Raw genomic sequence first — 21,769 nt, forward strand, 5'->3', positions numbered from 1 at the left:
ACCAGAACAGACCAGACCAGGACCAGGACCAGGACCAGGACCAGGACCAGGGCAGACCAGACCAGAGCAGACCAGACCACAACAGACCAGACAAGACCAGGACCAGGACCAGGACCAGGACCAGGACCAGGACCAGGACCAGGGCAGACCAGACCAGAGCAGACCAGACCAGACCAGACCAGACCAGGACCAGGACCAGGGCAGACCAGACCACAACAGACCAGACCAGACCAGGACCAGGACCAGGACCAGGACCAGATCAGACCAGACCAGACCAGGACCAGGACCAGGACCAGGACCATGGCCAGAGCGGACCAGACCACAACAGACCAGACCAGACCAGACTAGACCAGACCAGACCAGACCACAACAGACCAGACCAGACCAGACCAGACCAGCACAGTCCAGGACCAGGACCAGACCAGACCAGACCAGACCAGACCAGACCAGGACCAGGATCAGGACCAGGACCAGACCAGACCAGAGCAGACCAGACCACAACAGACCAGACCAGACCACAACAGACCAGACCAGACCAGACCAGACCAGACCAGACTAGACAAAATTAGATATGGTATAAGATATATTATATGTGTCCACATATTTCTGACCAGAGTCTAATGTGGCCTGAGATGAGTTTGTTAATTACACTGAATCTTTCTCCCCGTCACTGGGTTCACACAGGAGGAGATAACACAACACGAGACCTGGAACTAAACTCACACTGCTGACAATGTTTTTAAGAAACGTCCAGTTGTTCAACGTGTGGTTTCTAACTTAATAATCATCATGTTATTAAATCAGGATCCTTGAGATCAAACTGAACTAAAATGAGTTGGACGTCCCTGGTTTTAATGTGACAAATGATTAAAACGTGACCTGAACGCGTGCAGCAGTTAAAGAAGAGCCAAATAAATACTTTAAACTAAAGTTACAGCCTCATAACTTTTCTTACTCTGGGTTCTGGTCCTGCAGCAAATCTCTGAGGCGTAACCAGAACTGTTTTCCAGCCGGTGCAGCAGCTCAGGATTCAGAGCGCAGACAGGAATCATCAGACTCGCTGCAGTGGTCAGAGGCTGATTTCAGATTCTCTGGATCGATACGAGCAGCAGGACTCACAGTGTTTCTGCACACGAGCTTCAGCCGACGGATAAAAGCCTCCAGAGAAAACACGTCTGCACCAACACTTCAACAGATTCTTCAGATTAAACCTGAGAGCGCGGCGAGACGAGGCCGGTTTCCCACAAGTGTTTCAGGGCTCATCCTTTATTTAAAGCGCACGTTTGCTGGTTTATATAACTGTGTCTGTGGCTGTGTTTCTGTTTCTCCGGCCTGTGGTTCTTGTGTTCGTCCGTGAGCGGGACGGTTCTGAAGGACGGGACGGTTCTGAAGCCGGTAGCAGATCTCAGGAGCCTTGAGGACAGTTTGACACGTGGTAAAAGATCACGTCTCTGTGTAAAATATGTCCTGAAAATAGACACGACGGCGTGAAGGAGGAAACACAACAGAGATGATGGAAGATCTGAGTCACGTTGTTCATTCAGAGAAAATAAATGTTAAAGTTCAGACAAGTGGAACAAGTGGAACTGGAATAAATCACATTTCTCTTTAAGTGGAGGCTCCTCCTACTATATGTGTTCATTTATTAACACACTATTAGCATCATTTTGCATTTAATATGAACTTATTCAAACAATACACAGGTTCAAATATCATTATTTATCTGTTAACACTGCAGCATGAGTCTGAACAGACTCTGATGAGCAGTAATATACAGTAACAGTGATGAGCTGGAGAGATGTGATCTAGTCTGAAACAGACTTAATCAGACACTGAAAATCCTTCTGAACATTCACTGAATGTAAAACAAACCAAAATAAAACCTTCTTACAGGTAAATAAATTAATAAAAAGTATTAAATGTCAGTGACAGACTCAATAACTCAAACTTTACGTTAAAACATTTCTTTATTCTACTCGAGTGAAGACACCAGAGTGAGAGGATGGATGGGTGGAGGAGGAGGGAGGAGAGGAGGGGCTGAGGGGAGAGTAGGAGGGTGAGGAGGAGGAGGAGGAGGAGGCTGAGGAGAGGAGGGAGGGATGAGGGAGGAGGAAGGGTGAGGGAGGAGGGGGTGAGGGAGGAGGAAGGTGAGGGGGGAGGTGAGGGAGGAGGAGGTGAGGGAGGGGGGAGGAGGGAGGAGGAGGCTGAGGGGAGGAGGGAGGGGGAAGGAGGAGGAGGGTGAGGGAGGAGGAGGTGAGGGAGGAGGAGGAGGGTGAGGAGGAGGAGGGTGAGGAGAGGAGGTGAGGGAGGAGGAGGAGGAGGTGAGGAGGAGGTGAGGGAGGAGGAGGGAGGAGGAGGAGGTGAGGGAGGAGGAGGTGAGGGAGGAGGAAGGTGAGGGAGGAGGAGGAAGGTGAGGGAGGAGGAGGTGAGGGGGAGGAGGGAGGTGAGGGAGGAGGGAGGGAGAGAGGAGGAAGGTGAGGGAGGAGGAAGGTGAGGGAGGAGGAGGCTGAGGGAGGAGGAAGGGTGAGGGAGGAGGAGGTGAGGAGGAGGAAGGTGAGGAGGAGAGGCTGAGGGAGGAGGAGGAGGGTGAGGGAGGAGGGTGAGGGGAGGAGAGAGGCTGAGGTAGGAGGAGGAGGGTGAGGGAGGAGGAGGAGGGAGGAGGAGGTGAGGGAGGAGGAGGAGGGTGAGGGAGGAGGCTGAGGGAGGAGGAGGCTGAGGGAGGAGGGTGAGGGAGGAGGAGGAATGGTGAGGGAGGAGGAGGGTGAGGGAGGAGGAGGAGGAGGGAGGAGGAGGCTGAGGGAGGAGGAGGGTGAAGGAGGAGGAGGGTGAGGGAGGAGGAGGGTGAGGGAGGAGGAAGGTGAGGGAGGAGGAGGAATGGTGAGGGAGGAGGAGGGTGAGGGAGGAGGAGGCTGAGGGAGGAGGAAGGTGAGGGAGGAGGAAGGTGAGGGAGGAGGAAAGGTGTGTGAGGAGGAGGCTGAGGGAGGAGGAGGAAGGGTGAGGGAGGAGGAGGGTGAGGAAGGAGGAAGGTGAGCGAGGAGGAGGCTGAGGGAGGAGGAGGAGGGTGAGGGAGGAGGGTGAGGGAGGAGGAGGAGGGTGAGGGAGGAGGAGGAGGGTGAGGGAGGAGGGTGAGGGAGGAGGAGGGTGAGGGAGGAGGAGGAGGGTGAGGGAGGAGGAGGTGAGGGAGGAGGAGGAGGCTGAGGGAGGAGGGTGAGGGAGGAGGAGGTGAGGGAGGAGGAGGGTGAGGGAGGAGGAGGGTGAGGGAGGAGCACGTGTTGCTGCGGTGGTGGTTGAGAAGCTGCTGCACCGTCGTTACTTATTGATGAAATTCTGCTGCACAGACACGAACAAGAACAAGAACAAGAAAAGTTTGTTCACAACATCGTCCTCCAGTTCAACCCCATCAGCTGATCTCATGGGGGGATGGTGGGGGGGGGGGGCAGGTGCAAGGCCCCTGGAGGCCACGTCCTTCCCGTATATAACAGAGCAGTCCTGGGGGGGGAGGGGGTCAGTAAATGGAGTCGACCTTGGGACAGTAACAGGTAACGATTTCCAATACGCTGACTTTTTATTTTTCTTTTTGGTGTTAATTTGCTTCTTCTCTTCAGGACGGTTTGTTTTGATTCACGCTGTGTCTCTGTAAAAACTCTTCTTCTTCTTCTTCTTCTTCTTCTTCTTCTTCTTCTTCTTCTTGAGACGAGAGTTTCTTAAAGTGTAAACGACGGCGCGGGGACCGAGGGGGCGGAGCTTCACCTCTACCACACACACTCATATTCTCTGAGGTCACGCGTTATTATCAGTGACCCGGCTCTGACTAATCGCTGGAGCAGGTGATGATTCATGAAAGAAAAGAAACAAAGCGTCGCCTCCTTCGTTTGACACGAACCAGTGAAGCCGCTGGAGGAGTCACTGCGTGTTTTCACCTAAAAACCAGAGAAAAACAAACCAGAACATGGACACGGGGGAAGATTTAAAACACTGGTGGGAAACATACGGCCTGTGGACCAAAAGCGGCCCCATAGAGGGTCTAACCTGGGCCAAAGCCTGAATATGTTACACAGACAATAATCCCTTATTGTTCCTCTTGCTTAAAAAAACTAGTTCAACTAATATAAAATTTTTCCTATTGCTCAGAACGACATGAAACGAGTGTTAAACTAATTTTCCCATGTAGAGGCAGAAAGATCACGAGTCTTGGTGAAACTTTTGTTTTGGCCGCTGGTGGAGCGAAAGACGTCGTTTATCTGAGCAGATAAAACCTAAAGCGACGACTGCGCGGCAACGGGTCAGAGCCGAGATGAAGCTGCAGAATCAGAATCAGCCGATGACCTGCAGCTTCATCGCTCTCTGCTTCCACGTCTCCCGCTCAGGACACGGCTGCAGGACATGGAGGACGACTTTGGGCGCCAGGTGAAGAAAGTGGGCGTGGCCACGGGGGCGTGGCTCACCGAGAAGGACGTCGAGCGCGTGTCCCAGGGGATCACATGGCTGGTGAGCTGAGTCCTGATTGGACACGTGTGAGGGTTTAGGTTTTAGGATGAGCTGCTGCTGAAAAAGGGACGTCTGTGAGTCACCACATTTATTCATGACATCTCTGGTCTCATGTCCACAGGAGGAGGAGGAGAAGGAGGAGAAGGAGGAGGAGGAGGAGGAGGAGGAGGAGGCCGTCAGGAAGATCTTCACGGTGCTCGACAGAATCGGCAGCGGCTTCATCGAGTGGAACGAGATCAAGTTCGTCTTTCACTGCTTTTTTAAAAAAAAAACAAGAACAAATCAAACCATTTTATCAGGATTCACAGGTTCGAACATGTGAAGTTTAAGACCTGTATGAAAAATAAGGTGAATTAGAGACAGAATCACTTTTAAAATGTTTTACTGTCATTCAGACGTCAGAGTCGTTACTGCAGATGACGTGATAATAAACGGACGTAAGGATTTAACACTTGACTAAATGAAATATACTCGTATTTAGACTTTTAAGGCCTTAAATGATGATCAAATATGAGACGTTTCTTCAGTTATTCTACTGAAATGTTATTTGACGCTTTCATGAAGCTGCTGTGTCTGTGTTTATGTGTCGTGTCTGAAGATGGATGGAGACGGAAATGCAGGAAATAATAAAACACACGACCACGTGTAAACAACATTCACAGTAAATATTATTTAGCGTAATATAGAGTTCATTAATTTGATCCGTCCTCATCAAATAAATAAAGAATAAGTACGAGTTCATCCTCAGCCGCGTTTCTGTTCCACTTTCTCACAAAATAAAAGTTTTGATAAAGGTCTTTGTGCGTGAAAACTCTTCAGATGAACTGGTCACATGACCCGTGTGTCGTCTCCAGTGACGAGGAAACGCCAAAAAAAAGTGTTTCTGCTGCACGTTTGAGATAAACTTTTATATCGATACGTCTGAAAAAAATCACCTCATGAGAGAAGAAAAGGTTTAGCTTCAGATATTTGAGGTTTTTTTTTTTTTTTTTTTAAATGTTTCAGTTTTATTGCCATATTTAGGTTTTGTGCATTGCTACAGGGAACGGAAGAGTATTAGTAAAAAAATTAAAGAGCAAAGCAACAGTGTGACGATCTCCATTAATTAGGCCACAACTTCCAGGTTAAAGGTCGACTTTCTACTGTTTTCTCAAAATTTCAACTTTTTTCTCAAAAAATCGTCTTTTTTTCTTGAAATTTCGTCTTTTTTCTCAAAAAATCGTCTTTTTTTCTTGAAATTTCATCTTTTTTCTCAAAGTGCATGATGAAAAAACATCTTCCTCCTCTAATTTTCTTTTCTCATGGGCCCTGATACTCTGCTGTAGAATGGAAACACAGCAACTGAAGTAACTAAATAAAGCTGTAAATATTCTCAGGTACATCGTGTCCACGCCGTGATTCAGGCCGCAGACACAGACGGAGACGGAGACGGAGACGGACGCATCGACTACAGAGGTGAAGACACGTCCTCAGCACACGGACACGTTCGTGTCCTCAGGGTTCGTCCTGATTCTCCTGCTCTGAGCTCAGAATCAGAATCACGGAGCAAACATTTTAGAAGAAGATGCACAAACACAAATCACCTTTTGGAGAATGAGGTTCTTGTAGCTTTTTCAGAAACTCTTCATGTTTCTCCCTCGTGTCCTGGCAGAGTTTTCAGACATGGTGAAGATGGAGAAGAAACCCAGGAAGTAGAGGTCACACTGTAAAAGGACGGACGCTCTGAGAATAAATTCACTTCTCCTGCCACCAAGGTTGTTGCTACAGACGCTGGTTTAGACATAAACTGACTTCATCAGGTTTAGCAATAAAAATTCCTACCTGTGTATCATCATAAAACATCTGACACTGTAGCGGCTGCTGATCTTTTTCTTCTGGTTCCTTTTTCGTTCTCGGTGGAGACGTTAATTCATTAAATGAAACAGAGAAATACCTGCTTCTTCCAGCTCAGCTCAGTTTTAATCTGTTTTTTTTTTTTTTTCTCATCAAACAGAAACTTCTACTAATCTTATAAAGTGAATTCAGATTAAATTCATGAAACATTCTTTCATTTTGTTCTCAAATACTGACGGTCACATTCAGCTTTTCTGCTGCACATTTAAAGTAAATCCTCAATAATAATAAAACACAGAAACACAGTCTGTAACTGGAGCTGAAGTCAGCGAGGCCACAACTTAAAGTGCAGTAGTTATAAGAACCGTACGTTCTACAGGTTATATGTAAACTAGACGGAGCTCAAAGCACCAGGACGTGTCTGCCTCATGTTAATAACACATGTATCAGTTTAAAGAGTTTAACATCACTCTAACACAGTAAGAAATAACACAAATAGGTTCATTCTGAGGTTTGTGAAGTGCTACATGTCGGCTCTATGTTAATTTAACCACTGATCACACATGAAACTGCAGCATAGACTCATTAAACTCACACAAAGTGTCAAACAAAGTCATAATATACCAGAAAAAAAAGGTAAGAGCTCATCTTCATCTAAGAGAAGAGTTCGTCTTCTAGTTCATGAACAAAATCCGTCACATCTACGACGTGTTTAAAAGTCTCAAACAAACTTAAAGAATCTCTCCAAATAAAATCAAGCCTCTAACTTTAATAATTTTATAACAAAACCAAACGTAACTACGTTTCTACACTATGTGGAACCTCATGTGTCTGTTCAAACTTCCTGGTTGTGTGAACTCTTGACCACAAACAGCGCAACCGAACGGTTTCTCTCCGGTGTGAACGGTGACGTGCGTCATCAGATGCGTCCTCCGTTTAAATCTTTTCCCGCAGTCGTCACAACCGAACGGTTTCTCCCCCGTGTGAATCGCTGCATGCGTCGCCAGATGCGTCTTCCTTTTAAATCCTTTCCCGCAGTCGTCGCAGGTAAACGGTTTCTCCTCCGTGTGAACCGTGATGTGCGTCCTAAGAAGCGCCTTCCGGTTGAATCTTTTCCCGCAGTCGTTGCAGGCGTACGGTTTCTCTCCCGTGTGAACTCTCATGTGAGTCTTAAGGTTGTATTGATTCCTGGCTCTTTTCCCACAAATGTCACAAACGTACGGTTTCTCTCCCGTGTGGATCCTAATGTGCGTCTTCAGATTTTGCTTATGTCTGAACCTTTGTCCACAAACATCGCAGCCGAATGATTTCTCTCCCGTGTGAACTCTCATGTGCGTCGTCAGATTATACTGATACTTAACTCTTTTACCGCAAATGTCACAACTGAACGATTTCTCTCCCGCGTCGACTCTCGTCTCTGAATCTTCACTTTGCTTCTGTCCAGAACATGAATTGTGTGTCATGTGCCGTTGAAGCGACTGCTTGTAGAGGAAACGTTTGCCACACTCGGAGCAGCTGAAGGTTTTTTTGGCTCCATTACTCGTCTCATCTGGTTTTACACCCGACTCTGAAAGTCCGACCTCTTTCCAACCCCCGTCTGTGACTTCAGCGTCAGACCCAGGATCTGATAAAGGCTCCTGCCATTCGTCTTCACTCACGTCGGTTTCAGAAGAGTCTGAAGTCTCAGGATCGGTGTTTGTTTGAAAGTGACTGTTTGGTTCTGGAAGATCTGCGTCTCTGTCCGTTTGGATCCAGTTTGGTACTTGAAGCTGTGAGGACTGAGGCTCCTCTTCATCGTCCTCACTCTTCACATGAACAACAGTGAAGGGGAAGCTGGTGACGTCCGCCTCCTCCAGCCCATGAAGCTGCTCTCCTTCCTGACTGGACCAGAACTCCTCCTGTTCCTCCTTCACATATAGGTCCTGTTCTTCCAGACCGGGGCTCCACGGAAACTCTTCTTTAATCACGATCAGCTGATGCACGTCTGCAGGTAATGATATAAAGACACACACAAGTTCACCATGGACACCTGGGACAGTGGATATACACTTCCTGGTCAAAAAACAAGAACAAAAGAAGCTGGATTTAACTGAGCTACTAGTTCAGAGCCTCCTATTGGATAATCAGTGCACGGGAAATTATCTTTCAGCTGGTAAAAGCTATTTAAGACCAACTGATGCAATGAGGAGCTTCTCATTTCTTCAACAACCATGTTGCTGCATCAAGCAGAGGAAACATCTAGAAACTAGGCAGGACTTTTTCTTCCCTGATGCTACAGGTTTATTCCAGGATTCATGGGGCTCAGATGGTGAAAGAGGTTCAGACCAGAGTCCAGACCTGAACCCCAGAGAGAAGCTCTGATCAGGGGTCAGACTCTGACGTCATCAATACAAGATCTGACCTAAAAACACTGGATGAAATGAATCTGGTGAAACTGTAGAAGCTTCTTATTGAACCAATAACACAGCGAATGCTTCTGGAATCTAAACTTGAGGAAGTGCAGTGAGAGACCTTATACATTTTTTTTGGTGAGGTGGTGCATTTAAACAGTTCAAGCTTAAGGGCCACGCTTCAATACACGAGGACCCAAAACATGAACATGGTCAGTTTAGATCAATTAGCATCAGAAATTACTACAACTAAAATCTAAATGCAATGTTTTCATGAAACAGCTGCTAATTATAAGAACAAAACACACAACTTCCAACATATTTAATGTTTACTTTTTTACCTCCTGTGTGAACTGTCTTTAAACTGTGGGATAAATTTAGATGGTTTTATTTCAGATGAAGGGAAAATGATCTGAAAGGCCTGGGTTAAGCTTCATGGTAGTTTTTGGTCAACATGACTCTATGTGTGTAAGATGTGAACATGAACAGAGGGAATCCTGTACATCTTTTTAATGTCCTGTCAGTAGCAGTAAGGAACTGGATGTGTGTTAATGAACTTAACACTGACTTCAGTGTGTTAGCAGGTAGCCGTTAGCCCCGTTAAATGTGAGGCTCTTCTTACCAGTGGTCTGGTTTCTACCGACATCCTGCGGCTGATGGACACCGAGACCTTTAATCTCCAGCTTCTCCTCCAAAGTCAGACTCCCAGTGTCGAGCTGGTGGAGATAATCCACTTGGTTCATGGTGTCCACGCTCGTCCTTCAGGAATAAACCGGAGAGGATCGTTGTAGATGATTCGGGCCTGCGCAGAACCGATCACCGCCGACCTCCGCTCAGAACCGGGTCCATCCTGTCCCCCCTGGATCCGTAGGGGGTTCTAGGAGCTGGATACGAACTCTAACAGAGAAACGCTCTCTGGATCCATCCTGCAAAACGACTTGTTGACGAATTCTCATCAGGCACCGGCACGGACGCCTTTACAGCGCGTCACCATGGCAACGCACAGCCTCCAGGACACTTCCGGGTTTTTCCCCCCAACTTCCAATAAACAAACAAACAAAATTAAAAATATATATGTAATATATTTAGAAAGGCTTAAACGAACAGTTGTAGTGTTTTTTAAGTCGAATATATAATAAATTATAATAATCATCATCATCGCTGTAATTATACTGCGTCACCATAGCAACCACGAGTCCAGCTGTGCAGTTCAGTCATCGTGAAGGTAGATCTACTTTATTTATGTTCAGTGTCCTTCATCACATAATAACAATAATAATAATAATAAAGATAATAATAATAATAATAATAATAATAATAATCTACAACTCCGCCCTGTGAGGAAGCATTTGGACGATTAAAGTTTCATTATTATATTATTATTATTGGTTATTATTACATTATATTATATGTGACACTGAATTTCTGTCAGGACAAATAAGGCATCTGATAATAATGTTAAAAAATAATAATAAAGCTATGAATATATAATCACAGTCCGGTTGGTTCCTCATAAGGAGGCGTAGAGTCTCACAGCTCAATGGAGTTCATTGTGTCTTTACAATTAATAATAGGTTCCTGTTTCCTTTTTTCAGACATGGACGTCTTAGAGTCTTATGTCCTGAGGGACAAACGTCCTCCTCGAGCAGCAGCCTGTCTCTGAAGAGCGTCTCTGTCTGACTACGGTGTCGTGTAAAGAGCGGTGGACGTTGTTCCTCATGTTCCTGGCATCTTATATTTAAAACCATTCATACGTATCTAAGTAGGAATAAACTGTAAATGTTTACATCAATAATTCAAACAGATGTGGGACTAGACTGAGAATCTAAGAGGAAACAGTTTGTAGTTCTGAGAACCAGCGGCGTCACACAGATTTCTTGTTCTTCTTGTTGCACGAGTTTGGAATCAGAGAAACAGCACGTTTGTTCCAACTCATCTGAGCTCATCAAGTAAAACTTGGACCAATCGTACAAAAATAAATTCATAAAATATTGTTTCTCTAATATGAGCTCAAACATTGTCTGTCACACTCAGCTTCCTGCTTCACAATTAAAGTAAACTGAGAATAACATTACACAGAGTCACACTGTCGCCTCCAGGCTGTAAACACCTCGGCCTTGAGCTGACGTCAGTGCAGCTGTAACTTCAATAATAATCATTTTATTTATAAAGATCTTTCAATCAGACTGAGGAACATGCAGTTTAAACAGATCATCAGAAATAAAACACAGGCTAAAACGACAAAAACAGTTAAAAAAAAACACATTAAGTCTCATAAGAATCGGTAAAGAAGTGGATCTTTACCTCAGCTTTGATCCGTCAGTAGAACATGTCAGGAACCATTTCACTGCTGCACAGGAAGCTGAAGCCTTTTTAGTGACTTTGTGAACACTGAACAGATCAGTTCGTTGGGGGCAAAGAGTCACCAGGTCATTCAAATAACACGGTGCAACGTCATTTACAGTTTCAAACGTTAGCAGGAGCAACTGAAGAGAGGTCAACACAGCAGTGATGTGTTCATATTTACTGCTCCGCTCAGAATATGAGCTGCACCGTCTGCTCCACCGGCACAAAACTTTTTCTTTTTAAAACCAATAACTGCATAAGTACCGTACGTCCTACACGTTACATGTAAACTAGACGTAGCTCAAAGCACCACGACGTGTCTGCCTCATGTTAATAACACATGTAAGTTCACAGACTGGGAGAAAACCCATAGGTCAAAGTCTAACAGCGCCATCTACTGGTGGAAGCCAGAACTCTGTCTGTGGAGTCGGGACATGTCCAGACTCTGATGAACAGTGTGAAGCTTTTAGCAGGTGTGGACTTTTTGCACGTTTCCCTAGTTGTGCATTCATTGTTGAGGAAATGTAAGTGTTTATTCTCCCTAGTTACAGATAATTTGATCAATGTTCTGGTTTCTGCTTTGACGAGAAATGTGTCGTGTGAGTCTGAGTTAGTCAAGTAGCCGGTGTCTCAGAAGTCGGAAGCTCTGCCTCTTGCTAGCACCGCTTCTTTATTTTCAGACGCACACACACACACGTTGTTGAATCGTGTTGATTAAAGAAGATAAATCAGATCTCTCTCTCCAAGTGCCTTGATTTTCTAATCCTAGTTCATAATCCAGCGCCTCAGCCAGCGATTCTTCTACCGAGGCTTCGCCTCAAACACAGATCCTCTCACCTCATCTTCTGCTCCCACGTATCCTCTGTAGGGCTGTGATTTACTGGAGCCTATAGCAGCAGTCACCAGGCGACAGACGGGTTATAGGTTCTCAGCCCGTCACAGGACTCAAACATAGATCATTTCTTCAAGTAATGCAACAGAGGAGAACACGACTTTAACACAGTGAAATAAAAATACAAGACTGGATCATTCTGAGGTCAACTTCTGTTAACTTTACGTTCAGCTTTGTGGCTGGTGAAGTGCTTCATGTCGGCCACATGTTCATTTACCCTTTAACCTGTTAATGAGCAGCTGCATGAGTCATTAAATCCAAACAAAGTGCCAAACAAAGTCATAATATACCAGAAAAAAAGGTAATAGCTCATCGTCCAGTTCATGAACAAACTCAGTCACATCTACGACGTGTTTAAAAGTCTCAAACAAACTTAAAGAACCAAATGAAATCAAGCCTCTAAGTTGAATAATTTTATAACAAAACCAAATATAGCTACGTTTCTACACTATGTGGAACCTCATGTGTCTGTTCAAACTTCCCGGTTGTGTGAACTCTTGACCACAAACAGCGCAACCGAACGGTTTCTCTCCGGTGTGAACGGTGACGTGCGTCATCAGATGCGTCCTCCGTTTAAACCTTTTCCCGCAGTCGTCACAACCGAACGGTTTCTCCCCCGTGTGAATCGCTGCATGCGTCGCCAGATGCGTTTTCCTTTTAAATCCTTTCCCGCAGTCGTCGCAAGCAAACGGTTTCTCTCCTGTGTGTATTGTTGCATGTGTCGCGAGATGCGTTTTCCGTTTAAATCTTTTCCCACAGTCGTCGCAGGTAAACGGTTTCTCTTCCGTGTGAATAGTTGTGTGTTTCCTTAGAAGTTCCTTCCGGTTGAAACTTTTCCCACAGTCGTTGCAGGCGTACGGTTTCTCTCCCGTGTGAACTCTCATGTGAGTCTTAAGACTGTATTGATTCCTGGCTCTTTTACCACAAATGTCACAACTGAACGATTTCTCTCCCGCGTCGACTCTCGTCTCTGAATCTTCACTTTGCTTCTGTCCAGAACATGAATTGTGTGTCATGTGCCGTTGAAGCGACTGCTTGTAGAGGAAACGTTTGCCACACTCGGAGCAGCTGAAGGTTTTCTTGGCTCCGTTACTCGTCTCATCTGGTTTTACACCCGACTCTGAAAGTCCGACCTCTTTCCAACCCCCGTCTGTGACTTCAGCGTCAGACCCAGGATCTGATAAAGGCTCCTGCCATTCGTCTTCACTCACGTCGGTTTCAGGAGAGTCTGAAGTCTCAGGATCGGTGTTTGTTTGAAAATGACTGTTTGGTTCTGGAAGATCTGCGTCTCTGTCCGTTTGGATCCAGTTTGGTACTTGAAGCTGTGAGGACTGAGGCTCCTCTTCATCGTCCTCACTCTTCACATGAACAACAGTGAAGGGGAAGCTGGTGACGTCCGCCTCCTCCAGTCCATGAAGCTGCTCTCCTTCCTGACTGGACCAGAACTCCTCCTGTTCCTCCTTCACATATAGGTCCTGTTCTTCCAGACCGGGGCTCCACGGAAACTCTTCTTTAATCACGATCAGCTGATGCACGTCTGCAGGTAATGATATAAAGACACACACAAGTTCACGATGGACACCTGGGACAGTGAATATACACTTCCTGGTCAAAAAAATGTCACCAATCCTTCTATTGGATAATTAGTTTATGGTGATTATCTTTCTGCTGATATATATACTTGAGTAGTTACTAGTACAGATACCTTTACTTGAGTATTGTTCCCGTTTACTCTGTTTAAGCTTCATGGTAGTTTTTAGTCAACATGACTCTATGTGTGTAAGATGTGAACATGAACAGAGGGAATCCTGTACATCTTTTTAATGTCCTGTCAGTAGCAGTAAGGAACTGGATGTGTGTTAATGAACTTAACACTGACTTCAGTGTGTTAGCAGGTAGCCGTTAGCCCCGTTAAATGTGAGGCTCTTCTTACCAGTGGTCTGGTTTCTACCGACATCCTGCGGCTGATGGACACCGAGACCTTTAATCTCCAGCTTCTCCTCCAAAGTCAGACTCCCAGTGTCGAGCTGGTGGAGATAATCCACTTGGTTCATGGTGTCCACGCTCGTCCTTTAGGAATAAACCGGAGAGGACCGTTAGTTGTTTACGAGTTTTCATCAGGCACCGACACGGACGCCTTTACAGGGCGTCACCAACACACAGGACCCTTCGTTCTTTTTTCTTTTTTTTTTTCAATCCCAAATAAACAAAGAAATAAAATAACTCTGTGGTGCGTTTATAAAGATAGAGATAGAGAGAAATAATATAGAAAGATATAAAGATTCATTTATAGTGTTTTCTATCAGGATTTTTAAGACGAATACATAAATACAAATTATTAGAATCGTTATAATTATACTGCGTCACCATAGCAACGGTTCTGAGCGCCAAGCATCACTCAGCGCTGTCTGATGACGTAATCTTTATATATCTTATTTATCTTTCTTCTTACATGCGGCTTTTGAGTGTTTTTATATTATTTCCCCTTTGAATCATTAAAGTATATTTTATTATATTATTATTACTGTTATTACTATATTCTAAAAAATATTTTTAATTAATTACCGCACATCCTTATACATTATTCACAAGGTCTTATTTCAATGTTGCGCACACACGTTTGTATTTCTGTTCCAATCCTGGTGTTACCATCTTATAACCCGTCTAGACCATAACACCATGGTCCATAACCTCTATGTACAGTTACCACCTTCTTGTTTTGTCAAAAAACAGCCCGTCTCACAAATAAACACGCTACTTTCAATAACACACAACAGTGTTGTACTTTCACTGCAAACTAAACCTTTATTGAAATAACACAAACACATTTTCAGTGAAGAGCACACAATGTTGACAGAAGTGCGATTTTTGCACTTAAAAAAAAGAGCATTACAGAACATCTACTAAATAAAAGCACACACATACTGAATATGTACTGAAGTGTAACAGATTTCCATATCGAGCCACAGCGTCTTCATGGGCGTCTGTTTGGTCCTGCTGAGTCCTGCCCGGACACATGTCCCACAGGCTGCTGCCCTGGGTCAGTATCAGTCTAGACAAGTCTAATGGAGGTGATGATGTTGGCACATCCACCAGGCTACATCCCCATCTGGTCTGTGGCAAACTTCACCACAGCAGCTTTGTTCAGCTGCAGCCACAGGTTCACTGTGCCACTGCACCATGCAAAATAAATGCCCTTTAACGTGAACATCCTGCACTTTTGACCACGCTGGCGTAAGGACGTGACATTTAAGTCCTGCTGTAAACCACAGCACATGCCACAGTAATAATTAGCAATAAAACGCCTATAAAACGTCCACACAGCGTCATCGTGTCCGTCACTTGTTGTTGTCTGCTCAGCGCATCTTCTGGTCTTCAGCTTCCTAAACCACCAGGACTTTCCCACTTCCACCAGCGAGATGTTCTCCTCCCACAGTCAGCGTGGTCTGTCCACTCTGGTCACAGACGTGAAAAGTCTTCAGTTCCCTCAGGAACCTGCAGCCTCCAGCTGATCACGGCACCAGGTTAATATCTTCACCTGCACCTGTTTAAAAAACCACAAACAATCATAACCAAATACAACCCAGTGACCATTTCACTGCTTTACTAACCAGACACAGCACTTGGATCGGAACGCTCTTACATTTAGAAATCATGACATACTCCACTTTTCTAAAAAACAAAAACAAACAAAGAAACTTACCTGTAAAATAACTAAGGGACACTTTCTCCAATCTGGCCACGAACTGCTGCGACACACGGTCACGTCTTCAAGGCCTCTGACTTTCACCGTCTGCTGCACGGTCACGGTTATTTACTGTCAAACACAAAGAGCCCACGTCCTCACACAGGTGGTCCTGTCTGTCCCGCCCTGTGGACACGTTCCTACAGAACTCACCGTGGTCAATGTGAATGTTCCGAGCATTAAACAGGTACATTTTTTTACACCCATTGTATGTAAACTCTATTCCAGGAAATACTGGCTTTTCCTTTAAACAATCATATAGAGTAGAGTGCGCATACAATGTGTGTAAAACGTGTGTGTGGTTGGTTCTACACAGGAGAACTATTCTGCATTGATTTGGAGTCACTGGGTCACATGACACATGAGGAGGTATTGAAAAAAAGACACTGTTTCTTATTTTGAATATGAAACCAACTTCACCTCGTTTTCAGGTCAGTTACTATCAGGATGTCAAACACACATCTCACACTCATCCTCCTCATTAACACTACGTCACTTCATAGACATAATTATCTCCAAACCATCATTTTTTACAACTAAACCTGATTTCATACTTACTTTCCCTCTATTTTATCTTTCTTTTCTCTATTTCATCTATTTTCTCAACCGTTAAACTGTCGCTGAGACTTTTCTATAGTTATGCTATAATTCATTTGTGTGTATTTGCATATTAATTAGTAATAATTTAATGTCGTTTTGCTGAGCAAGGAAACCAGGTTTCAGTCTAACACACCGACTTTCTGCCAAACTATCACTGATAAATCACACTTTAGCATCAGTCTTTACACATCTTTACTGCTTTCACTGCATCATTTCTATTTCCACCTCCATATACACAAACTTCACAGCCTTTTCACCACGGTTACATGAGTGAGTGCTTTTCATTGTAACATAACCTCTGTCAGTCTCTGTTAAAACACTTCATCACCTAAACTCCTGCTCTGCGCGAACACACAACCAATACACAACCACCTTTACGTCTCAGTCAGTTTCCACGTTGGTACAAAACCCCGACTCTACTCCCCACGTCATGAAACACATCATTCATTCTAAATGCGCTTAACATCGATACATATTTATGCCTTTTTTTTAATGAACGTCCTTAGAACAGAAGCTTTTATTTACACAAAACCAGATGTTTACTCACCACATGGACTGAACCTTTTCATGCTTCATTCATTTTCACCTTAATGAAACTTCACACTGTCCTGATTTACCATTACACACATGACAGCACAAGCACAATAGATTATTATTATCATCTTCATTATTATTATTATCACAGGCCTAGTTTTAAAGGCCCTGAGGAAAAGTGTTTCCTCTTGTTACTCAGTTTGTGTCAGAGTCTTTTGTTGACAGGTAGTTGAGAATAATTTCTTCCTAATTATTGAAACATTAAAACTTTATTATTTTCTTTAAGAGAATGTCCAATAAATGAAATATATAAATGTTTTCTGACAGACTATAAGAACTAATCCTTCTAAATCACTTTGGGTTTTCAATTTGAATGATGTTTCAAAGCTTTTTATTCCTGACTTTCATACTTGTGTAAATCACACACACTTTGTTTTCACACACCGACAATGATGAAAAGCTTCGAGTTATTTCTTCCAGATTTCCACCGTCCTGAAAGAGGAAGAATCTCTGCAAACAGTTTTACAGCAAAGACACAAAGACAGAATAAATAGTCGGGGATGTTTTAAACTCCCCACAAGAAAAATCTAACGAGACAAAATGAAGACAAACACAGAGGGTGGGTGAGTCTCTTACTGACGTTTATGTAACAAACTTTCCACAGCAGATCCTCCAGTCACACAGTCACACAGTCATACAGTGATACAGTCATACAGATACAGTCATACAGTGATACAGTCATACAGTGATACAGTCATACAGATACAGTCATACAGTGATACAGTCATACAGATACAGTCATACAGTCATACAGATACAGTGATACAGTCATTCAGCACCCATCATGTGTGGACTCTCATGTGTCTCTTCAGGTTCCCTTGTCGAGTGAACCTTTCGCCACAGACTGCACATGTAAACGGTTTCTCCCCGGTGTGGACAGTTGTGTGTCTTTTTAAAGTGTAGTGATGTCTGAATGTTTTCCCACAGACGTCACAGCCGAAGGGTTTCTCCCCGGTGTGGACTCTGAGGTGACCCTTCAGGACGCCCTGTTCGGTGAATCTTTCCCCACAAACGTCGCAGCCGAACGGCCTCTCCCCCGTGTGCACTCGCACGTGTCTTTTCAGATGTGTGCTGCGACTGAACGTTTTCCCACAGTCGCCACAGCTGAAGGGTTTCTCTCCCGTGTGAACGCCGCTGTGCCGCTTCAGACTCCCCTGTTCCGTGAATCTTTCCCCGCACACGTCGCAGTCAAAGGGTTTTTCTCCCGTGTGGACTCTCATGTGTCTCTTCAGATTGTACTGGAGCCCAAACGTTTTTCCACAAGCGTCACAGCTGAAGGGTTTCTCTCCCGTGTGGACTCTCACGTGGATCTTATAATGAGTTTTCTGGCTAAACTTCTTCCCACAGAAGCCGCATTCGAACGGTTTCTCCCCCGTGTGAACCGTCATGTGCGTCTCGAAGTGCGTCTTCCGGCTGAACCTTTTACCACAGAAACCGCATCCGAACGGTTTCTCCCCCGTGTGAAGTCCTTCGTGTCTCTTTAAACTCCCCTGTTCAGTAAATCTTTTCCCACAAACACCACAAGCGAACGGCTTCTCCCCCGTGTGGACTCTGGCGTGTGACTTCAGGTTGGATTGGTGTATGAATCTTTTCCCGCAGACGTCGCAGCCAAACGGTTTCTCCCCCGTGTGAATCCTCATGTGACTCGTCAGAACTCCCTGTTGTTTAAACTGTTTCCCACATATACAGCAGCTGAAGGGCGTCTCTCCCGTGTGGACCCTCATGTGTCTCTTCAGATCTCCCCGTCTCGTGAAGATTTTCCCACAAACACCACAGTCTCCGCTTTGAATGTTCCCGTCTCTCTTCAGATTCGCCTTTTTCGGGAATCGTCCGTCACCAGCGTTGGTACCGAACCCAGACTCTGATGCTCTGGTTTTCTTCCCATTATTGTCACTATCTCCAGTTTCAGGGGCAGAATCCGACAGTGGTTCCTGCCAGTCATCATCATCATCATCATCATCTTCATCGTCATCACTGAGATCGGTGTGAGATGAGTCTGTGGCCTTTTCATCAGTGTTTGGTGGTAAATGTTGCTTGAGATCAGGGTTCTTGCCTGGTTCTCGGTCTCTAACGTCGTCTTCTTCTGTTTCTATTTTCATTTGTCCGTTTAAGCTGCTGGTTGGAGACTCTACGTCTGAGTTACCTTCAGTTTGTTGAAGCTGTGAGGACTGAGGATTCTCTTCATCGCCTTCACTCTTCACAGGAGCAGCAGTGAATGGGACGCTGGCCTCCTCCTCCTCCTCCTCCTCCTGCTCCTCCTGCTCCTCCTCCTCCTCCCCACTGAGCCGCTCTCTCTCCTGGCTGGTCAACAGTTCCTCCTGCTCCTCCTTTATATGGAGGAGCTGTGGTTCCTGCTCCTCATGTCTGGGGCTCCAGGGAAACTCTTCTTTAATCACGATCAGCTGCTGGACGTCTGCAGGTAACACTGAAACATGCACATTCATTAGAGACAGCGACGACTTCACATGCAGCATATTCCATCAGAGCGAAGTTACGCCTTCTTTCATTAAACTACGTCCGTTAGAAACATGTTCTGTGTTAAAACAGGAACGTTTTCTTATCACGACTAAAGGAACCTGTGTGTGGATGTTTGTAATGAGACAAATGATGCATAGAAACGTCACATCAACCAGTCAACATGAAGAAATCAGAAATGGCTTCAGGTTTAAAACATTTTTCTAATTCCCTACAGGTGTGTTTACGTTTTTATTTAACTTTAAAGTAAAACCACGTAGAAACAGACGTGTCAGAATACGTTTCAGTGAAGTAGTACAGTAGTTGTAGTAACAGTACTTGTACTTATATTTAACACAGTAGGACCTGGAGTATTACATGGTTTCACACTCTATATTTATTTATTAACATATTAACTTCATTCATCCCATTCTCAATCCAGCTGTATTCATCATTTTATAACAGATGTTACATGTTAATTATTGGCGTTTATTAAACTTTCCTATAGATATAACATCTATGTTAATTTCCCACTGGTTCATCAGAACTGAAGAAGTTACTCGGATGAGCGGCCAAACGTCTTCAAGAAATCCTACAAGGCCAGTCGACCTTAGTCAAGCTTTGTGGAACATCTATGTTATTTCTGTCTCTGTTTCTTATATATTTTTGTTCATATGCTAAGTTTGCACATATTTTTGCTTATATTATTTTATTTTACTAGATTTCTACTTAGATTTTAATTTTATTTTAATATTTTTATTTATTTTATTAGATTTTTTATTTTATTTTAATGTTTTTATTTGTGTTTCTCGAGTGTTATTCCTCTGTAAATGATGGGATGGGATGGATGGATGGATGCTTTCTTTCTTTCTTTATCCCGATGGAAATTCACTGTCCAGTAGCTTCACCTCATAGAAATAGACTTGGAAGAATAAATACAAAAATATTCACAAAATACACGAGCTTTTCCTTGTACAGCAAAGTATTTATGACTTATTTTAACTCAAAATTAGCCTTTGAGACATTTGTTTGAAGCTGAACATGATTTCTCATTGGTGCGCTCACTCTAACCGTCCGGGTGCTGCACGGTCCCACCGCTCTTCAGTTCCGCCTTTTGCCAATTAGTCCATTCCTTTAAAGCCCAGTCACTGGTTGGCACTGAATTACTAATTAAATAATTCTACTAACTAGGTTGTTTTATGTGAATATAAATAAGAAGCTGATTATTGTTTTTGTTCTGTGTGTTTTTTTCACTCTCCGCTACAACAGGCTAGCAGGTAGCCGTTAGCCCCGTTAAATGTGAGGCTCTTCTTACCAGTGGTCTGGTTTCTACCGACATCCTGCGGCTGATGGACACCGAGACCTTTAATCTCCAGCTTCTCCTCCAAAGTCAGACTCCCAGTGTCGAGCTGGTGGAGATAATCCACTTGGTTCATGGTGTCCACGCTCGTCCTTTAGGAATAAACCGGAGAGGACCGTTGTAGATGATTCGGGCCTGCGCAGAACCGATCACCGCCGACCTCCGCTCAGAACCGGGTCCATCCTGTCCCCCCTGGATCCGTGGGGGGGTTCTAGGAGCTGGATACGAACTCTAACAGAGAAACGCTCTCTGGATCCATCCTGCAAAACGACTTGTTGACGAATTCTCATCAGGCGCCGGCACGGACGCCTTTACGGCGTCACCATGGCAACACACAGCCTCCAGGACACTTCCGTTTTTTTTGGTTTTTTTAAAACAAATAAAATAACTTTGTGATCTGTTTATGAAGTTTTAAAGACACGTTTGTAGTGTTTCTGTCAGGATTTTTAAGGCAAATATATAATAAATTATTATAATAATCAATCATAATTATAACGTGTCACCATGGCAACACAGCCTCTTTTCCGTTTTTCCCGTTTATGAAATCTTAAAGAGATTAAAAACTAGCAAAACTGAAAAAAACATTTGGGAAACATTTAAAATGTATATTTTAAATTATTATTATTTTTAAATTTTATTTGTTTTATTTTAATTAATGCCAAACGTGTCTTCTTTCCATTTTTCAAACCCTTATTCATGTATTTATTTGCTAGGGACATTAATGAACATTAATAAACATCTGTTCAGGCAGCAATAGATGTAAATATGCCAGATTATAGCAACAATGCTGATATGATCTTGAGTTTGGAGTCAGACTCTAGCGTAGTGTTTGCCCGTCCTGGTCCTCAGTGAACGCTGCCCTGCGTGTTTTATATGTTTCCTGCTCCAACACACCTGATTCCAATGATCATCCATCTCTGCAGAGGCCTGATAACGAGCCTCTCGTTTGAATCAGGTGTGCTGGAGCAGGAAACATCTAAAACATGCAGGGCAGCGCTCCCTGAGGACCAGGACGGGGAAACACTGCTGTACTGGACGCTGTGTAGGTCAGAGAACAGACATGGACA

General features: G+C 44.2%; 3 protein-coding genes across 3 annotated transcripts in view; all 3 read right to left on the reverse strand.

Moving 5' to 3' along the window:
- The window catches only part of LOC125022655 (zinc finger protein 37-like), a 144,383-nt gene extending 134,632 nt beyond the window's left edge, over positions 1-9,751 (reverse strand). The window contains exon 1 of the mRNA XM_047609498.1: positions 9,334-9,751. Coding sequence (XP_047465454.1) covers positions 9,334-9,454 — 121 coding nt within the window. The 5' untranslated portion in view covers positions 9,455-9,751. The remainder of the gene's footprint in view (positions 1-9,333) is intronic.
- A 1,100-nt stretch (positions 9,752-10,851) lies between these two features.
- Positions 10,852-14,072, reverse strand: LOC125022660 (zinc finger protein OZF-like). Its single transcript, XM_047609509.1, has 2 exons — positions 13,883-14,072; positions 10,852-13,486 (listed from the first exon to the last, which is right to left on the reverse strand). The coding sequence occupies exons 1-2, from the start codon at positions 14,001-14,003 to the stop codon at positions 12,393-12,395; spliced, it is 1,215 nt and encodes a 404-aa protein (XP_047465465.1). The 5' UTR covers positions 14,004-14,072; the 3' UTR covers positions 10,852-12,392.
- A 3,117-nt stretch (positions 14,073-17,189) lies between these two features.
- On the reverse strand, positions 17,190-21,565 carry LOC125022658 (gastrula zinc finger protein XlCGF57.1-like). The gene is made up of 2 exons (XM_047609506.1): positions 20,658-21,565; positions 17,190-19,313 (listed from the first exon to the last, which is right to left on the reverse strand). The coding sequence occupies exons 1-2, from the start codon at positions 20,776-20,778 to the stop codon at positions 17,671-17,673; spliced, it is 1,764 nt and encodes a 587-aa protein (XP_047465462.1). The 5' UTR covers positions 20,779-21,565; the 3' UTR covers positions 17,190-17,670.
- Positions 21,566-21,769: the final 204 nt, after the last annotated feature.

The sequence above is a fragment of the Mugil cephalus genome, chromosome 16, assembly GCF_022458985.1.
Source record: "Mugil cephalus isolate CIBA_MC_2020 chromosome 16, CIBA_Mcephalus_1.1, whole genome shotgun sequence".
Taxonomy (NCBI): Eukaryota; Metazoa; Chordata; class Actinopteri; order Mugiliformes; family Mugilidae; genus Mugil; species Mugil cephalus.

Coding starts and splice junctions, on each gene's coding strand:
- LOC125022660 (XM_047609509.1), bottom strand. CDS start 14,003: ATGAACCAAGTGGATTATCTCCACCAGCTCGACACTGGGAGTCTGACT. Junction 13,487..13,882: donor CGGTAGAAACCAGACCACTG/GTAAGAAGAGCC, acceptor CATTACCTGCAG/ACGTGCATCAGCTGATCGTG.
- LOC125022658 (XM_047609506.1), bottom strand. CDS start 20,778: ATGAACCAAGTGGATTATCTCCACCAGCTCGACACTGGGAGTCTGACT. Junction 19,314..20,657: donor CGGTAGAAACCAGACCACTG/GTAAGAAGAGCC, acceptor TGCATGTTTCAG/TGTTACCTGCAGACGTCCAG.